The sequence below is a fragment of the Doryrhamphus excisus genome, linkage group LG7 (assembly GCF_037039965.1).
Source record: "Doryrhamphus excisus strain RoL-2023G ecotype Guam linkage group LG7, RoL_Dexc_Guam_v1.1, whole genome shotgun sequence".
NCBI lineage: Eukaryota > Metazoa > Chordata > Actinopteri > Syngnathiformes > Syngnathidae > Doryrhamphus > Doryrhamphus excisus.
The window spans coordinates 11837406-11855909 of record NC_136363.1 but is presented as its reverse complement, the minus strand read 5'-3'; the positions used below and the strand labels follow the sequence as shown (position 1 = coordinate 11855909).

The 18504-nt window shown below is 45.0% G+C and overlaps 3 protein-coding genes across 6 annotated transcripts; 1 reads left to right on the top strand and 2 right to left on the bottom strand.

Moving 5' to 3' along the window:
* Positions 1 to 2390: 2390 nt before the first annotated feature.
* Positions 2391 to 8233, bottom strand: tap2a (transporter associated with antigen processing, subunit type a). 2 transcript variants are annotated; one of them, XM_058046674.2, is made up of 11 exons: positions 7687 to 8232; positions 7485 to 7599; positions 7275 to 7405; positions 6309 to 6514; positions 6013 to 6210; positions 5795 to 5923; positions 4299 to 4487; positions 4059 to 4232; positions 3723 to 3882; positions 3520 to 3656; positions 2392 to 3095 (listed from the first exon to the last, which is right to left on the bottom strand). In XM_058046674.2, the coding sequence occupies exons 1-11, from the start codon at positions 8192 to 8194 to the stop codon at positions 2895 to 2897; spliced, it is 2148 nt and encodes a 715-aa protein (XP_057902657.2). In that variant the 5' UTR covers positions 8195 to 8232; the 3' UTR covers positions 2392 to 2894. The 2 variants fall into 2 exon arrangements, with proteins under 2 accessions (XP_078648225.1, XP_057902657.2); XM_078792099.1 differs by lacking the exon at positions 5795 to 5923 and having other exon boundaries at positions 2391 to 3095; positions 7687 to 8233.
* Positions 7488 to 14732, bottom strand: psmb9a (proteasome 20S subunit beta 9a). 2 transcript variants are annotated; one of them, XM_058046679.2, is made up of 8 exons: positions 14555 to 14732; positions 14378 to 14453; positions 13216 to 13283; positions 10093 to 10224; positions 9895 to 10024; positions 9653 to 9794; positions 9437 to 9560; positions 7488 to 7599 (listed from the first exon to the last, which is right to left on the bottom strand). In XM_058046679.2, exons 2-8 carry the CDS (start codon positions 14414 to 14416, stop codon positions 7560 to 7562), a joined length of 675 nt encoding a protein of 224 aa, XP_057902662.2. In that variant the 5' UTR covers positions 14417 to 14453; positions 14555 to 14732; the 3' UTR covers positions 7488 to 7559. The 2 variants fall into 2 exon arrangements, with proteins under 2 accessions (XP_057902662.2, XP_078648226.1); XM_078792100.1 differs by having other exon boundaries at positions 14378 to 14731.
* tapbp.1 (TAP binding protein (tapasin), tandem duplicate 1) lies at positions 8734 to 17567 on the top strand. Of its 2 annotated transcripts, XM_058046677.2 has the most exons (9): positions 8736 to 8824; positions 15348 to 15439; positions 15759 to 15935; positions 16006 to 16254; positions 16329 to 16682; positions 16757 to 17080; positions 17164 to 17265; positions 17373 to 17401; positions 17473 to 17567. In XM_058046677.2, exons 2-9 carry the CDS (start codon positions 15379 to 15381, stop codon positions 17482 to 17484), a joined length of 1308 nt encoding a protein of 435 aa, XP_057902660.2. In that variant the 5' UTR covers positions 8736 to 8824; positions 15348 to 15378; the 3' UTR covers positions 17485 to 17567. The 2 variants fall into 2 exon arrangements, with proteins under 2 accessions (XP_057902661.2, XP_057902660.2); XM_058046678.2 differs by lacking the exon at positions 15348 to 15439 and having other exon boundaries at positions 8734 to 8824.
* The last annotated feature ends 937 nt before the right edge of the window (positions 17568 to 18504 follow it).

The following is an 18504-nucleotide window of genomic DNA, read 5'->3' as shown; positions in this document are numbered from 1 at the left end:
CAGTGTGAAGTAAGTGTACTATTCAGGGTGTCACAAGATCTTGTGAGATTAAAACATGACAAAACACAAAAAGTGTCAAATAATAATAAATAAATACATCACTTGATAAATGAATATGGACCTGATCATTATTCCGGCCTTCAATATTGCACTATTGTGGTATTGCACTATTATTATTATTATATATTATCATAACAGTGGTTTATTTGCGCTCAATAATATCTTTTATTGTCAATTTGTGGGGCAACAAACATTTGAAAGTCCACTGCATTGTTTTATGTGGTATGGTTAGATAAAACAGTTTGTTTCATTGATGTTTTTATTGGGGCTGCACGGCGGTCTCGTGGTTAGCGTGCAGACCTCACTGCTAGGAAATTAGGGTGCAATCCCACCCTCGGCCATCTCTGTGTGGAGTTTGCATGTTCTCCCCATGCATGCATGGGTTTTCTCCCGGTACTCCGGTTTCCTCCCACATTCCAAAAACATGCTAGGTTAATTGGCCACTCCAAATTGTCCATAGGTATGAATGTGAGTGTGAATGGTTGTTTGTCTACATGTGCCCTGTGATTGGCTGGCCACCAGTCCAGGGTGCACCCCGCCTCTCACCCAAAGACAGCTGGGATAGGCTCCAGCACCCCCGCGACAAAAAGCGGCAGAAAATGAATGAATGAATGTTTTTATTGATATAAACTCATGTTAAACTTTTGTCTCATCTTGTTCTTGTGGACCCAATCTCATCTCATGTGTGTCATGACACCCCATAGTACTCAGACACACACTTAACGTATACACACATAAACGTATACAAGACTCCTTTTAATGAAATTGAATGTGAATTGTGTCAATTTGTCTATCTGCGGCCCTCAGGTGAATGATGATGGTTGAACTCCAAGTCCTGTTTGACTGCTTAGACATAAGATTTTGGTTCCAAAATGGCACCAAATCGTACCATTTTTGGTGCAATGCCTTGACTTGAAATGAAAGGGACACAAAAACACTCCTACTTATCCTGCCGTGATCAGTGTGGACTTGAGGGATCTTTTTGCTGAGTCAGGATAATATCACATTATACTCCATGTTTTATGCCACTGGGAGGCATCCCAGTGCTATCCTTCACATGTTGGATGGAGGCTGTTTTGTTTCAATCACTAGATGGCGCTAGAGAGCAGCTTACGCTGCTTGGCATCATAACTGAGGCCTGATTTTTTTATACCAGAAATCACGTGGTTGATACCAGAGAACAGGGGAGGCTTGCTACTGTAGACTGAATTAGTTTTTTTTAATCACGTGTCCCTATGCAAGTAAAGCAAAATCAAGGGTGAGCGGACGCCAGCATCATGTTTTGCATCAGTAACGCTTATCAGAGCGAAACAGCTTCAGTGCGCTGTGTTGTTGTCTTCATTCTAGAGTTTCAGTGATGCCCGGACATAGATGTAGACGCTAGATTGACATCTTTTAGGGAGCGCATAACAAAGGTTTCTGTCCCTTAAACTGGACAATAATGAGCCTGAACTTTGTTTATTCTGAATGAATATATTCATCATATACATTTTAGCATTTACACTTTACTTATGTGATTGGAATCAGTATCGGTATCGGCCGATTTCACTCATGGATGATTGTGATCGGTATCAGCATAAAAACGCCGATGGAAACATCCCTACATACGTATATTTTTTTTTCCTGTTGAGGGCCAACAAACTCTTTCACTCACTACATGCCACCTTACCGTCGTTTCAACGAAGGAAAACAAAAGTGAAATTCCACAGGGATGGGACTTTCCCACATGCAAGTGCAGGCTATTTTGGCAAAAGACACCACCCTACACTGTTTGTGTCAGCCATTTTGCATTGCAACCTTCCAAGCCCTGAGATGGCGGATGATTTATGGCTCAGGTGCACGCCACTCCTTTTTGACATATCTGGTGCACTGTCAAAAAAACCTTGGTGTGTACATCTTTAACTCCATAACTGTTAGGGTTTGTCTACGAGGATTTAAGCCAGGGGTCTCAAACACGCGGCCCGCGGGCCAAATGTGGCCCGCAGGACACTAGTTTGAGGCCCCCGCCTTGATATGAAAGTTTAATGTTAGTGCGGCCCGCGCAAGTTTGATATGGATGCTGTATGGTATCATGTACCCAGAAAAAAATTACGTTTGATTAATGTTCATGTTAAAAGTTAAATAACTGTTAATAGTTATCCTCCCTATCCGTGTGGAAGTGGTAAGTTTTTGGCTTTTTAAGTTTAAAGGAAATAACTTGGAGGCTACCGTTTAGGTCGCTAGCTCTCTAGTTTGCGAGTTAGCATGTGTCTCAAGACACAGGTTTGCCATTTTATTAGATTAAGATATTTGAGAACAGTGGAATGTTTTATCAGAGCTTTTCTTGTAGAAAATCGGAACCAAAGCAAAGTTTATAAATTTTTCTGTTATTAATAAATGCGTTTTTTTTTTTTTTTTTGAAAACCTGATGCGGCCCAGTCTCACCCAGACCCTAGCTCCAGTGGCCCCCAGGTGAATTGAGTTTGAGACCCCTGATTTAAGCTAACACCATCAGTGTCATTGTGTCAATATGTGCTGCAGGACGAGAAGCAAAAATAAAATATCAGTATATGTATAATCATAACATCATATTCAAAATATGTGCAGGTTATGAATGATTTGTGGTTGAGCTTTACATCTCTAGATGTATCTTCGAGCATGATTTTCCTCACCTTGATTTCATATGACCGGGAAACATCCATCAATGCCAGTAAAGCTTTCAGAAAACAACCACCATGACCGAGATAGACTGTGATCCAAAATGTTTTTTTTAATTGAGGACATTTGAATACTGCACGGAAAAAAACGTACTGGATGACAGCGGTAATAATATTTGTTCCGGCACATGGGCCATGTCAGTCGCTTCCCCTTGTGGCAAGCTTGTTTCTCATTTTGCAGTAGCTCCCCTTCTTGTCCAGCAGTTCTCTGTGCGTTCCCTGCTCCTGAACTTTGCCGCCCCCGATCACAACGATCTGATCGGCTATCTCGATGGTCTTGAGTCTGTGAGCAATCACCAGCAGGGTTTGATTGCAGCGACTCGCCAGGGTGTGCAGGACCTACGAACCAGTGAGATAATGGACTTAAAATGCAATTCCAGTGTCCACTTCCATATGCTTCTGTTACCAGAACATGAACAAAATGGTGGTATAATTCATTCATTCATTTTCTACCGCTTATCCTCATGAGGGTCGCGCGGTGCCTATCTCAGCTGTCAGCTGTCTTTGGGCGAGAGGCGGGGTACACCCTGGACTGGTGGCCAGCCAATCACAGGGCACATATAGACAAACAACCATTCACACTCACATTCATACCTGAATGTGGAATTGGAATTGAACTCGGGTCTCGTAGCTGTGAGGCCTGCGCGCTAACCACTCAACCACCGTGCAGCCTTGGTGGTATAATATTGGATTGAATTATAGAGGGGTCTACATGGCCCCCTTTCATCAGTGCTTGCAAACTTTGTGTGTAGTTTGGACATACCTTGTTTTCACTGTGCTCATCCAGAGAGCTGGTTATTTCATCCAGAATGAGGACCTGTGGCTGCCGAACCATCGCTCGAGCAATGGCGATCCGCTGCCGTTCACTCTTGGACAACAGGCTGCCCCCCTCGCCCACCTCTGAGAAAACGCATCAAAACGTGAGCATTCATTTTTTTCTCCTTCCTCAAAAGCGGACACCCTCACCTGTATCGTAGCCTTTCTCCAGCTGTGTGATGAAGTCGTGGGCGTTGGCCTGGCGAGCTGCTTCTTGGACGGCGTCCATGGAGCAGTCATCAATCCCGTAGGCGATGTTGTGTCTGACTGTGCCAGAGAAGAGCACCGGCTCCTGGCTGACCAAGGCGATCTGTCAAAACACCCCCAGGTTAGTTTGGAATGATGCTGGGCGCACACTCTGGTTCTGAGTCAAATTGGAAATCGTTTAAAAATCAGGCTGCATGTTTTTTTTCCACTTCACCACCTGTCAGGAGGAGCCATCGCATGAATTACACAGCGTGTGGGAGTTGGCTTTTGGGCCTTCACCTTCTTGCTGAGGAAGCGGTGATCGTAGGATTCCAGTGGAGCATCGTCCAACAGGATTTGGCCATCCATCGGCTCGTACCAGCGCTTCAGCAAAGAGGCACAGGTACTCTTTCCCTCTCCCGAAGGGCCAACCAACGCCGTCATCTGACCCGCTTTCAGCTCCAAAGAGAAGTCCTGGTGGGAAACATGTTTGCCTTCATGCTTGAGTGCAGTGTTCATACAATGACGTGTCAGACTCACCTGGAGCACAGGTACGTTGGGGCGTGTCGGGTAGACGAAGTTCAGATGTCGGAAGACCACGTGTCCCTTAAGCTGATTGGGTGCTTGTTCCCCTTTGGTGCTGACCTGAGGTTCTCGATCCAGATACTCAAAGACTTTAGCAGCGGCCCCCACTGAGTTGACCATATTGCAGCTGATGTAGATCAGTGCCTGATGGGACACATTATCAGCAGACATTAAAGCTGGAATGGGATGCCACAATCTCACTTTGAAGGACACAGTTCAGTTCCATTTTGGGTACATTAGAGCAGTGTTTTTCAACCTTTTTTGAGCCACGGCACGTCTTTTACATTGGAAAAATCTTGTGGCACAACACGAACCAAAAATGTTACAAAATGTCACCACGACCTCACACGTGCATCAATAAGTCTATGGGAGGAACAAGGTAGGTGTTGCCACACGGACCAATATTACATTGCTCTGCCAGTCTTTACACCACAGACACTCCACAGTAGCCATGTTTTTACATGACCACTTTTCTCTTTTTCAATTTTTCAATGGTATCCATAGAAAGGAATATTCCAATCTCTTGTCTACATGCGCCGTGAAAATCAACCAGAATAGTCAATGGGTCATGTGCGGTAAAACGTAAACATCAACATCACGTGATACAGACTTCCCCAAGTTGTTCTTTCACTTGTTGGAATAACTCCGTATTGCCAGTTTTTCGTCTGTCCAGTCTTGAAATTTAGTTTGAATCAAAAACAAACTTTGCTTAGTCCAATGCCGATTGCTCGCCTCCATTTTTAAAACTGAAGAACCTCTGGATCTGCGTGTTGCGTCATGCGCTGAAAGAACGTACCCGGGATAAATTTAAACAGGAAAAGATCAAATTCAATCTTGCTAATATTTTATAATTCAACTCGGGATATGTTTTATATAGATATATATTTTCTTTTTTAATAAAACTGCATTCTGTTTCACAGATGGCGCTCACAGCTAGGAGACCAGGGTTCAATTCCACCCTCGGCCATCTCTGTGTGGAGTTTGCATGTTCTCCCCGTGCATGCGTGGGTTTTCTCCGGGTACTCTGGTTTCCTCCCACATTCCAAAAACATGCTGGGTTAATTGGCGACTCCAAATTGTCCATAGGTATGAATGTGAGTGTGAATGGTTGTTTGTCTATATGTGCCCTGTGATTGGCTCGCGACCAGTCCAGGGTGTACCCCGCCTCTCGCCCAAAGACAGCTGGGATAGGCTCCAGGAAAAGCGGTAGAAAATGCGGTAGAAAATGAATTAATGAATGAATTAATCAATGTTAACTATAAAAAGTGATATTGGATAATTCCTCACTGCACACCTGACGGTTTCTTAAGGTACACTAGTGTGCCGCGGCACAGTGGTTGAAAATCAATGCATTAGAGAACAAAATGCAAAGCATGAAAAATGAAAGTCACCAGCAGATAATTCAGCGATAATATCATTCTCAAATTCCAAAACTCTATATGTGATCATACCCTGATGTTGCCCCCGAGGTCTGACTGGTAGAGGATGAAGGAGACCAGGTCGCCGGTGCTAATCTGCCCCTTCTGAATGAACAACCTGCCGTACCACAACATCAGCACCTGTGTGGCCAATGCTATCAACTACACACACACACACACACACACACACACACACACACACAGCTATCAGACCCCTCCCCATTAATCTCTGAAAATCCTTGCCATCTCACCCTGTGTAGGAGAAGGTACACAATCCTGCCGGTGTCTCGCTGGGCTTTGAGGTTGTGCGTGTCCAGCAGCCGGTTGCCATAGTGACGGGCCTCGTGTTTCTCAGCGCTGAAGCTCCGCACCGTCCGAATACCTAAAATGATCTCATTGGCTGTTTCGCTGGCCACAGCCACAGAGTCCTGTATGGCCACTTTTAATCGCTGGAGAAAGAAAATGAGCCACAAAGTGGTCAGCTATGACTGCGTGGATTAAAATGAGCATGGTCATAAATTTGTGTGCTGAGTAGATGGTTCACAACCTGCTCGTGCATGTTGTAGATGTTCTGTATGAGGCCAGTGACGGGCACCTCCATCAACACTAAAAATGTCAGCTTCCATGACAGTTGCAGCATGAGGGCCAAGATGGCCACTGTCTTGATCAGGTTCCTCAGCAGGACGTTGATGTTGAGACACGCTGTATCCCCCATCAGGCTGGTGTCCTTAGACAGCCTGGAGGTCATTTCACCTGCATTCAAAGTACGTACACTTTAAAACATACCCTGCCTACTAATGTCTTGGAGCCCAACCCCAGCCAGTAGTGTGTCTCAATTGAAATCACTCAATTTAGTCCCGTCTTTTCCGCTTCGTAGCCGAATGGCGAAAGTGTCAAGAACCATCACTAGCACGCTCACCAGTTTTGGCTGTTTTGAGTGCAACATCTGCACTGGATGCACGCTAGAGGTCTACACGGCTGTGCTTTCCTTGGCCGCCCCGCCCCACAGCCGTGGCGCCACAGCCGTCCACAGCAGTGGTGAGATTTGAGCGGCCAGCCGTCAGCCGGCCGAACAAGCTCAAAAATTAAATTACATCTTTTCAGCTCAAGATAGTATAAATTGTGTGAAAAAGATGATATAAGGAAGGATTATGGACAATATAGGTCAGGGGTCTCAAACGCGCGGCCTGCGGGCCACACTAGCTTGAGTCCCCCGCCTTGATATGAAAGTTTAATGTTAGTGCGGCCCGTGCAAGTTTGATATGGATGCTGTATGGTATCATGTACCCAGAAAAAAATATTACGTTTGATTAATGTTCATGTTAAAGGTTAAATAACTGTTAATAATTATCCTCCTTATCTGTGTGGAAGTGGTAAGTTTTTGGCTATTTAAGTTTAAAGGAAATAATTTGAAGGCTACCGTTTAGGTCGCTAGCTCTCTAGTTTGCGAGTTATTTTATAGTTTATATTTTTATATTTTATTTTTATATTTTATAGTTTTGACCTTACTTACCTGTCTTAACGGTGTCGAAAAATGCAACTTCCTGTTTGGTCAAAGCTTCAAACAGCTTGCCATTCACTCTGCACATGAAGGAGCTCCTGGCCCATGTGAAAAGCCCCCCTCTGCAGCCGGTGCCCACCGAGCTGAGCGAATAAAAGACAACATCAAGACACGTCGGAGTGGTTTTGCCATGCAATGAGTGTGGTGGTCTTTGGTAGGCACCTTCCCAGAGAGTAGAGGCCCATGAGGAGGATTGCTGAGAAGAATTCACTTGGCAGGTCAGGACCACGCAGATGGTCAATGATCTTCCCCGTGTAAAACTGGATGGCCATCTGACCTGAGACACACACATAACACATACGTTCAGGTCACTTTATTATCATCATCATCATCATCCTTATCATTATGATAATGTGATATTTACAGACAACAGCCACGGTGAGAAACAGGAAGGCAGCAAACATCACAGGATAGTCAGGCTTGTACAAACGGACCACCCTCATGAACAACACTCTGGGCTTGTTTCGCTTCTCTTTGTCCTGGAAGTCCGGGACGGCGACTTCCCAAAATAAAGCGGCAGCCAGCGATGCTCCGGCGCACATCAGCCAGCAACGCGCGTCCGCCATCACTCCGCACCGGTTGTCGTCCAAGCGCAGGGCCAAAGCGCCGGTCTCCAACACGGCTGGAAGCGCACTATGCGCAGCGAGGAGGCGAGCCGGCGCCGGTGGCAGGCCTCCGAGGGCGGCTGCTGTAACGGCGGCTAGCGCCAAACACCTCAGCAGCGCGAGCACCCACACGAACCCCAGACGCGTGTCGGTCTCGCGTGTGCTCTCTAATGGCGCCAACGCGACCGTGGCGTACACCAAGCAGGTGTCCACGCAAATTGCTAGTATCCAAGCAAAAACTTGACGAGGGACTGAAATCGTCGCCATTCTTAAATAGCTCCGAAGTGGAATCAGCTTGTACTTTCATTTTCTTTTCTAACTTCTCCGTATACTGCATCAGTGGGGCGGGGCTACGCTAGCTTGCTTTTACCTCCGCTAAACGTTATTCATGGACTTTTTATCGGGCTACAACTAGGAGTGGTTGGAACAATACAATTATTAATAGTGTCGATAATAATCCTAGTAAATTAGTTGTGTTCTATTTTGATGAGGATCTGCAGAATGTGTTTATTTGTTGTTTGGGGCAACATGTCATGTCAGCTTCACATAATAAAGACATGCCATATTGTTAAAAAGCCCATAATTTACATTGCATTGTATGTTCAGCTTAGAGTGCAGTGTTAGTTCTCAGGCATTATTCAAGATTACATTCTGTTACTTAGTATACAGAAAACGCATTGATATTACTTTCATAAACATTGTGACTGTTAGAAAGCCCATAATTTACATTGCATTGTATGTTCGGCTTAGAGTGTGGTTTGTCCTACGGTGTTCAGTGGTCAGTAAACGCACCACAGTGCGGGACGTTTTTTCGGTTGAACAATATATAGATCTCTGAGCCTTATTGCGCCTCATACATCATATCACCAGGTTGATGCTGTGCGTGAATGCATAAAGGTGAGTCTTTTGAGCTTATTGTGGGAGCTGTGGAGTAGTTTGGGCACCCTTTTCACAAAGTTAGGCTCCCTTTTCATCGGTGCTAATATCAGTATTTAAGCTAACTATGACTAACGGTTATTCTAGTGAGTGTCATGTTTGCTTGGTTTCTTTGTTGAATTTCTGTGTGTAGCGTGCCTTTAACTCATCATTATACTTGTGTAATATGAGTTACATTACGTTACTTATCATTTATTGTGTATTTGTCTTTGTATGTATGTCTCATCAGTACCACATCATAACCTAAATAAAATCACCAAAAGAGGACAACCTTCCGTGTTCACCTTTGACCGCTCCAAACTAGTCCATCCTGGGAGACGATCTCACAACCCGAGAAGCCTCTCCGCTACACATATCATTAATGCGATTGCTCCTCTTATAAGTAATCATTAGACTGGAAATAATCCACAAAGTCAGGGAAATGTCAGTTACAAGACTAGCCTATATTCCTGCATGATAGTAAAAAGACATCCACTCAATATGTTCCTTTGCTTTAATGACATCAGCAACAGGAAGTTATGCAGGTTAAGGTCCACAGTCGAAACCACATGGCGTGACGCGGCCATTACTCACCCATCAAAAAAGGTGGGCAAGTCGTTTCCCAAAACGACTTTCTCCTCTGCCCTGTGTTCATCGACGGTGACCAAATAGGCCACACCTCCGCTGAATCCATCCCGTTTAATGGCGAGAGCGAGTGCTATACGAGAGAAAACACAGATGAAGGCCGGGCCTGATGAGAGCAATAACGACATGCACGCCATCCTTTTGCGAGCGAGGTCCTGCGCTTACTGTTGAGCACAAACTTCTGGCACGCGGCTCTGCTCATGCCCGCCCGGTACTCAGCATCCACAAAGCCGTACACGTACGAGCTGCCGGAGCCTCCCACGGCAAACGGCTGTCGAATCAGGCCGCCGCTGAGGGTGGAAAACACCTAAGAGAGGTCATAGGAGGACATTGTGATGTGGACGCTGTGTCAGAAGTTTGAAGCCGTTTGTGCTTAAAGGTAATGATGGGGGGGGGTAACCTCTGACCTGCCCGCCGCCTCTTCTGTCCCAACCCGCCACTATCAGATGCGCTGACAGCTCGTCTCTGTAGCGATACGAGAAGTTCTTCACCATGGTGGCGGCGGCGCCAACCCTGGGCTCCTCCCCTATCCCCACACTGAGGTTAAAAACATAGGGAGGTGTCTCTAATTTGCATGTTAGCCACGTGGCCGTGTGCAGGTCCACCTGTGAAGGTACAGCTGGGAGCGCAGCAGCTCTGCAATGGCTTGAGCGTCCGCCGCAGAACCCGACAGAGCACAGTAGATCTTTTGGTGGAGAGGGCACAGCTTGTTCATCACCCGGTTCACCACCGAATCCCTGGAGAGGGGGGGAGGGGCATAAAAACTGTTTAAAAATGCTTTTAGTAAGGGGCCATCCATAATTTTCAACATTTTCACGAGCGTACAAACCGTACTCTTTTGAGCAACCCCCCCACCCCTAAAAAGAGTACCATCCCAAATGAAAAATGTTGATAGGTCCATGACCAACTGACCCAATACAGCCAGGAAATTCGAACATATCCAATCCAATAGTGTTGTCTGGCTGTATTTTGGGACTCTGGTCAATCAGTCACTGCCCATCAACATTGTATTGAACACGAACAAGATAAAAAATTATATCAAATGCCTCTTTTTTGTACAGTAAACCTCGGATATATCGGACTCGGATATATCGGAAATTCGCTCACAACGGTCAGATAAAAAAGAACCAATTTTTCTGTAATGCATTTCCAATAAAAATTCATTGCATATATCGGATTTTTTATAACGGATTTCGCCTATTTCGGACAAAATCTCCAGTCCTGTTCCAATTTCCCTCGCATAGTATATCGGATGGCCGCATCGTGGCCTTTGATCCATCTTTGATCCATGTTCACAGCAAAGCTGAAAATTATAACATCTTTGTATGAATTACAGACATGTACATGAGCATGTACAACGAAATAAAAAAAAAATTCTCAAATCTGTAGAAATGCCTTCTTGTTGCTATTAGCGAGGTTTAGAAACCAAACGATAAACGTAAGTGCAAACGATAATGACGTCACATGCTATTGAAATGTATGGAAACTTGCCGACTTGTCAATAGCCTGTGACGTCATTATCGTTTGCGTTTACGTTTATCGTTTGGTTTCTAAATCTCCCTAATAGCAACAAGAAGGCATTTCTACAGATTTGAGATTTTTTTTTATTTCGTTGTACATGCTCATGTACATGTCTGTAATTCATACAAAGATGTTATCATCTTCAGCTTTGGCTGTGAACATGGATCAAAGAAAGTTCCCCCATGGCATTGCGCGTCTGTGTAATGAATGTGGCAGACATTTTCCGGTATACGCATATAACGGATTTCGCTTATATCGGACAAAACCAGTGGGAACAATTGAATCCGATATATCCGAGGTTTACTGTATTTTTCTTTCAAGAAAATACAAATGTGTTACAAATTTGGTCTTTTTGTATTGTTCTTTCTATCAAATGATACATGTAGAAAAGTCCTGATGCAACAACTGTTTTCCACAGGATTTTTTAATCAAGGGAATACTTCTTGTATACACACATGATTACTCAAGGAGCAGAAGAGTTGCCCCTGGTTTCCAAAAGCCTGAGGAGATAAAATCTTCTTTGAAATGATGGACACAACCCTTGAACTCAACTCAATGCGAAGTATGCAATAAAGATGCCACAACTGTTTTGAAAAGGCTTAACAATCACACCTATAGTCTAGTCAGTGTATCACAGGAAGTGAAAATCACATTGATTGTTACTGCACTGTCCACAAAGTCAAATTCACCATCACAGAGTCATTCAGAAAATGGCAATCACAGCCAGGTCCATGCCCAAATATAGAAAATAAACACAGAGCTGGCGAATAGATTCAGGATGGTCGGTTTAGTTTTGATCTTCTCCATTTTCGCAACGGCACTTCGGAACAAATCCGCCCTGCTCGATTCCTTCGATTTGGAACCTTTCCAAGCCGCCTGGCCAGCCACGACAGCGTCCTTCCGCTTTCTTTCCGAACGCACAAAGCAGTAAACATTGATGTATTGTTTGTATGCATTGCTCGGTGAGCGATGAATGGCAGCAATTCTCTTTTTGATGAACGAAAATAGGTAATCGAAATCACCGGGGTCGGCCATTGTCTGATTGTTGTGTTGGAATGCGAAGCACGCAGAGCCACGTGGAGTATCGCGTGGACTGGTACGCTCTCGCGCGAGCATGCGACGACAGGGGACCAGTCTATTCGCGCTAAAATTTGACTGCGTCCCGCGGTTCGAACATACAGACATCAACATTTTCTGGTTTTCAAAAAAGCGTACGTTGATGTCTTAACCCCCTCCCCCCTTCGTACGGTTTGTACGCTCGTGAAAATGTTGAAAATTATGGATGGCCCCTAACCCGTACTGGAAACATTCTTATTTGCGTGTCTGTAGCTTTAAGGCTGCCGACGTAGTAATAGCTGCCATATGTCACATACATCACATACAACGTCACATGAAGCAGTTGCGTACACTATAGCTATACCTTGCTAAACTGCTAACATGATACGTTACATTTTAACAGCAGCATCATGCTAGATTGGCCTATATTCTCTAAAGCAGGGGTCTCAAACTAGCGGCCCGCGAGCCAAATGCGGCCCATGAGACGCTAGTTTGAGGCCCCCACCTTGATACCAAAGTTTAATGTTGAAATGACAGCTTAAAGCTGTGTGCACACCGGACACAATTAACATGATTTTGCCCCACCCATACTGTTACCCTACCATGTTAACCCACCCTGTTTTGCTTTGGATTAGCAATGAAGCTAAAGGCTTATGACGCTGGATACAAATAAATGCAGGAAATGATTTGGAATAAAACGGAAAATACACGTCAAGATAAAGCATCTCATCAAACATGTTAAAGTTACGACGCTGCTCCCAGATGGAACTGAGTACGATGCTAACTTGCTAATTTGGTCAAATTATTAGGTTTCATTAATGTTCATGTTAAAGGTTAAATAACTGTTAATACTGTACATTTGAATCTGAAAAAAATAATATTTTTTTGAAAACGTGATGCGACTCGGCTTCACCCAGAACCTAGCTCCAGTGGCCCCCAGGTAAATTGAGTTTGAGACTCCTGCTCTAAAGAATGATCAATCTACACATCTGATTGGCTTTCGGTTATGATGTGTAGCGAAGCCTACTTTTTGGGAATTGTATCATGTCCACGAGGAAGGTTTTTTTTTCCCTGCATTAACGCTGCAATTCCAAAAGCGAGCATTAGAATTCCTGTAGAACAACAGAGAACCACTTGCAGTGAAGACTCACCCTGCAGACACACGCGAGTCCGAGCCTAGCACGACCCCGCCATCGAACTCTATGGCAATGATTGTTGTCTGGAAAACATGAAACATTGAACCAAAGCATCGATCAGCAGTCAAATCGTCATTAGCTTTTAGTGGGTGCAGAAGAAATTGGAGGTCAGTATACGCTAAGCTAACTCATTCATTCATTCATTCATTTTCTACCGCTTATCCTCACGAGGGTCGCGGGTGGTGCTGGAGCCTATCCCAGCTGTTTTCGGACGAGAGGCGGGGTACACCCTGGATTGGTGGCCAGCCAATCACAGGGCACATATAGACAAACAACCATTCACACTCACATTCATACCACTTACTGAGTCTTTTGAGCTCGCATAGTAGTTGGTTAATATTCTGCATCATACATTGGTAGTGTATTGTCTGGTTGATGCGGCACAATACTCTTACTGTAGTACTATAGCTATATATGCAGTATATGTATTTACATTCCAACAGCCATTTTTATTCATTCATTCATTTTCACGAGTGTCGCAGGGGTGCTGGAGCCTATCCCAGCTGTCTTTGGGCGAGAGGCGGGGTACACCCTGGACTGGTGGCCAGCCAATCACAGGGCACATATAGACAAACAACCATTCACACTCACATTCATACCTATGGACAATTTGGAGTGGCCAATTAACCTAGCATGTTTTTGGAATGTGGGAGGAAACCGGAGTACCCGGAGAAAACCCATGCATGCACGGGGAGAACATGCAAACTCCACACAGAGATGGCCGAGGGTGGAATTGAACCCTGATAAGCTAACTGATCGTATTATAAAACAAAACAAAATTAGAGACATAGCAAATTAGCTCATAAGAGTGAATTAATTCCACTTTTACAATATTCCATGCGCCGATAAAATGAGTTGTGGGCCAAATTAGGCCCCTGGCTCGCACTTTGGACATCTCTGCTCAAACACAGCTCAATTAGCTTGCCATCAAAGTTGAATAGGAAGAAGCATCTGAGAATATTAATATTGAAAAAGTCCACTTTGAACGGGAAGTTTCACACAAAATGCGTGAAAACAACCTTGGTAACTTGGTGGAGGTGATAATTCCATGGCTGAAGAAAGACGACACGATTAACGTGCCTAATTCTAATTCTAATTCTAATTAAAGTATACTTACTCTGGTTTTCACCTCCTCCGAGTCCTGCTGGTCCAACATGACGTCAGACTAGCACCTTCTTCGGGCTAAATGTCTTCTGTCCACAATCACCCGCGTATTGTCGATTTAAATATAAAGTGAAAGTGAAGCGTCACGGACGAAGAAGACACGGAAAAGCGTCTCGTTATTATCACTTACAATTCAAACGTCGGACTTTCACGCGCGATCCGAAGACGATGAGTGACTCATGACCGAGTCCTGCCTCATGTTTCAGACGGCAGTGATAATGAAAGCTAAAAAGCAAGTTGATATGTTCAGTTCTTGGGACAAACAACTCTATCCAGCAACTGTTGCATTAACTATAACTAACAACTAACATGTGTAATAATAACAATGTTTTTGTCAATAATAATCATATCATCATAACTATCATACAGTTATTCTTCTACACCAGGGGTCTCAAACACCTGTCACAGGGAGCCCTCTTGTGGCCACGTTAGGTAAATGCTTGAGTGGCGTTTCTGGGAAATCACGTGACTTGACAAACGTCTTCATAAACTGTTCTTCTGTTCACCAATTTATTCATTACATAAACACGCACACAAATACGCCAGTGATCGTATTGTAGTCCTCTCGAGAAGGGTTAATAAAAATAATGTTAGTGTTCGATAGACATAGAAACCTTTGCTTTCATAACGTATGTCCGGCAGCGCCCTCTGCTGTGAGCTTACAGAACTGCACCTCGCAATGGCGACGGACAGGCGAATATGAACGTTTGTTTTCCGACTAAAAATACATGTATAACCTGGCCATCTGACGGTTAACAGTTATACACTTCTCAAAAGCAGCCGCTTTGCATCATAGGTCTGTTGCTAGATTGCTATACTAACCGGAAGCCGGTCAGTTTGAGAGGCTGAATGTGAAAGTGAAAGTATTATTGTGTGAAGGGGAAAACCGATAACAGCAACATTGCATCGCCTTTTCTCCACAGTTACAATTGCGGAGATATTAGTGGAACAACCATGACGAAACTTTGGTCCTTTTGGAGCCTGTCCTTGGTTGTTTTTGCCTGCTTCGGCCGAGGTATGTTAATGTAGTTGCTTTTAAAAACACGCCACTTTGACTAACCGGTTAAGCATGAAATACTACTAAATTAAATGTAATGCAGTAAAACGTCCACCGAATAATGAGATTCAGATAAGATTCAGTCACCTTTTTGTGTTTTTTAAATATGATCGTCCACCTGCATCTACTGCCTTGAAAACGTTTATTTGCGGAGTTTGGAGCGGCGTGTTCCTTCGAGTGTACGCCCCCTTGCGGCTAAGAGAAGCATGGCAGGGGGTCCACGACAGCGTTCAACTTGGTCATTCATTTACTGGAATTCTACTTTCCATTCCTAAAGGTTGCAGCAGCCACTGTCCCGTCCTAGAGTGCTGGTTCTTGCAGGACAAGAAGCAAGGAGGAGCTTCCGGCAGCCAGGAAAAAGTCCTACTCGACGTGGGGACGGAAGGTCATCATCTTGCGGCGGGCCGGCACAGACCACCTGACTCCAGCATTCAGAGAATCTACTCAGTGGCGGGTCTGTAGCATCCATTGCCTTTTTGATTGCTGTTGACTTGAATGACCGCGGCGACCTTCACTTTGGTCAGATCCGGCCGCTACCCTCTGTGGCCGCTCGCTCCGCCCACCCATCGGCTCCACCAACAAGCCCATGTGCGAGATCAGCTCCTTCTTGCCGCAGCCCTCCTCCGTCAAATGGGCCGCCTCACTCACAGATTCCGCCCTCAGCCCCATATACCTGCAAGCCGACTGGTTCGCCGCCACTCTCCAGGGGGTGGGCGGAGAGCTGGGAATGTCCACTGTCCTGCGTGCCGCCACAGGCACCAGCGAGCTGGACGGTAATGTTCGAGGAGACGATTCAGGATCAGTCAATCAATTTCTCACACAAGCTTCTCCTTGATTTCATCCTCAGTGGTCCTCAGCGTGACCACTACAACGGTTGCGGTGAAGGCCAGACTCGGCGATCCGGTGCTGCTGAACTGCCAGTTCTGGTCCGACCCCGCCTCGCCACAGTCCGGCTTCGCCGTCGAGTGGCGCTACCAGTTCAGAGGCAGCGGCCAAATGATTCTGGCTTACGACGGCAAGTCGGACCGACTGTCTGACGCGATGGAGAATGGCGCCGTGATGGATATTGCTGAGGTGCACCGCAAAGGAAATGCTTCCCTGATCCTGCAGAAAGCCAGAGTGAGCCACTCCGGGACGTACATCTGCATGGTGTACCTGCCGCACCTCCTGGCTCAGGTGACCATGGAGCTGGAGATCATAGGTGAGCCTTCTAGAAAAGATCTTTATGGTTCAATTCCACCCAAAACCGTCCCATCTTTTTCCTCTTGTGCACAGAACCACCTTCCTTGTCCATCCACCCCGCCTCTCTGCCCCTGATTGTTGCCGGGCAGAGTTTGACGGTTCACTGCGAAGCCTCAGGCTTTGCCCCACACTCGCTGGAGCTGAGCTGGGAGTTCAAAAGCCCAGATGGAACGACCCGATCCTTGGGACCCGGCCGCCTAACCGGCCACAGGCAGGCCTGGGACGGCACCTTCAGCCAGGACACCCGGCTGGAGCTGGACACTTCCACGCTGGACCTGGGCAGAGGAGGGGAGGTCACCTGCGTGGGGCAGCATCCCGGAGGAACACGGCGGGCCGGCGTGACGCTCAGAATCATCGGTAACATGAAGGAAACTTTGAATCGAGTGAAAGGCCATGAGGATTCTGATATGACATTTAACGTCACGCTTTTGTCCTCTCAGGATTCAGCACGCCGTCTATTGAAGACTCCATGGCGATGGTGGGTGTGGCGCTGGTGCTCTATGGCCTCATCAAGTTTGTCTCTTGGACTTTCACCCCCTCAGGTGGTGCACTCTTAGGATGATGAGTTACTTTCCTGATCCATTTGCTAGACAATGTACATCATCAATATTTAATATTTACAATGTCCTTTTTTTTTTTTTACCTAAAGGCTCAAGTGAAGCTGCCGAAGCAAACAAGGTAAGTTCATTTTTATGAAAGCAAATGTTTGTGTCATATGTTCGCAATGACAAACTTTCAACCTCCTGCAGAAAGAGAATTGAAGATTCTGAAGCTCTGGACTTGGCCTCTGGAAAGTCAATATTTTTGTTAAATTAGCTATTTGAATAAAGTGACATGAACTGAAGGCTTTTTTTCATTTATATTTATGTTTTCTTGATGTTCTCTAATTTTTATGTTTTTTAATTAATCTTATCTTCATACTAATGTGTGTTTCTTCCAAGAAATGTTTGAAAAATATAAGAATAAAGTCAGTGGAATCAATACATAATTTGGAAAAATTATGTTACCTTGTCGCTCTTCACGTTCAGCGTCAGAGTATTGAGGGAGATCCTGGAGGAGATGGCGGACGGTCTTTAGGTCAGATACGCATCATAGACCTCATACTCCAGCTGATGTACTTCACTATCAAAAGTAATACTACTACAAAAGTACAAGTGCATTTTCCTACTGCAAATCCATTGTACATTTTGGCGCATCGTAGAAATAAAATCAAACCATAAAAAAACATCCAAAATGTAAAAACAAAACGCTGAAGTGTTGAGGCTAATAACAACTTGAAACAGAGGCGTCACTAGGTTCTGGGGGGTTAGCCCCCTGGAGATGCACAGGATATGAATGAATGTAGTAGACATTCAAACATTCCAAAAAAATAAAAAAAAACAATCAAGGAACAAGAAGCGGGATATAACTTTCCCACTTTTGAACAGATTTAGGAGAGATACTCAATTGTTTTGGGCCACCATTAAATTTACACAAGTACACACAATCTACACTGCTAAACCGCTGCTCAAGCTCTGCAACCATTCTGTCCATAATAATCACTATTATATTATTAATTAACCTATTATTATTACTATCATCATTATTATTCTTCTGATTATTGGCGGCACGGCGGTCGAGTGGTTAGCGCACATACCTAACAGCTAGGAGACCAGAGTTCAGTTACACCCTCGGCTGTCTTTGTGTGGAGTTTGCATGTTCTCCCCGTGCATGCGTGGGTTTTCTCCGGGTACTCCGGTTTCCTCCCACATTCCAAAAACATGCTAGGTTAATTGGCGACT

What these genes read in the sequence shown, in the direction of transcription:
- tap2a (XM_058046674.2), bottom strand. Translation starts at nt 8,194, where the DNA reads ATGGCGACGATTTCAGTCCCTCGTCAAGTTTTTGCTTGGATACTAGCA. An exon ending in TGTACCTTCTCCTACACAGG is followed by an intron (nt 5,924 to 6,012) that starts GTGAGATGGCAA and finishes GTGTGTGTGTAG; the next exon opens with TTGATAGCATTGGCCACACA. An exon ending in ACCTCGGGGGCAACATCAGG is followed by an intron (nt 4,488 to 5,794) that starts GTATGATCACAT and finishes GTGTCCCATCAG; the next exon opens with GCACTGATCTACATCAGCTG.
- psmb9a (XM_058046679.2), bottom strand. Translation starts at nt 14,416, where the DNA reads ATGTTGGACCAGCAGGACTCGGAGGAGGTGAAAACCAGA. An exon ending in GACTCGCGTGTGTCTGCAGG is followed by an intron (nt 10,225 to 13,215) that starts GTGAGTCTTCAC and finishes CCCCCTCTCCAG; the next exon opens with GGATTCGGTGGTGAACCGGG. An exon ending in CCAGAAGTTTGTGCTCAACA is followed by an intron (nt 9,561 to 9,652) that starts GTAAGCGCAGGA and finishes TCTCTCGTATAG; the next exon opens with CACTCGCTCTCGCCATTAAA.
- tapbp.1 (XM_058046677.2), top strand. Translation starts at nt 15,379, where the DNA reads ATGACGAAACTTTGGTCCTTTTGGAGCCTGTCCTTGGTTGTTTTTGCC. An exon ending in GAGAATCTACTCAGTGGCGG is followed by an intron (nt 15,936 to 16,005) that starts GTCTGTAGCATC and finishes CACTTTGGTCAG; the next exon opens with ATCCGGCCGCTACCCTCTGT. An exon ending in CGTGACGCTCAGAATCATCG is followed by an intron (nt 17,081 to 17,163) that starts GTAACATGAAGG and finishes TTGTCCTCTCAG; the next exon opens with GATTCAGCACGCCGTCTATT.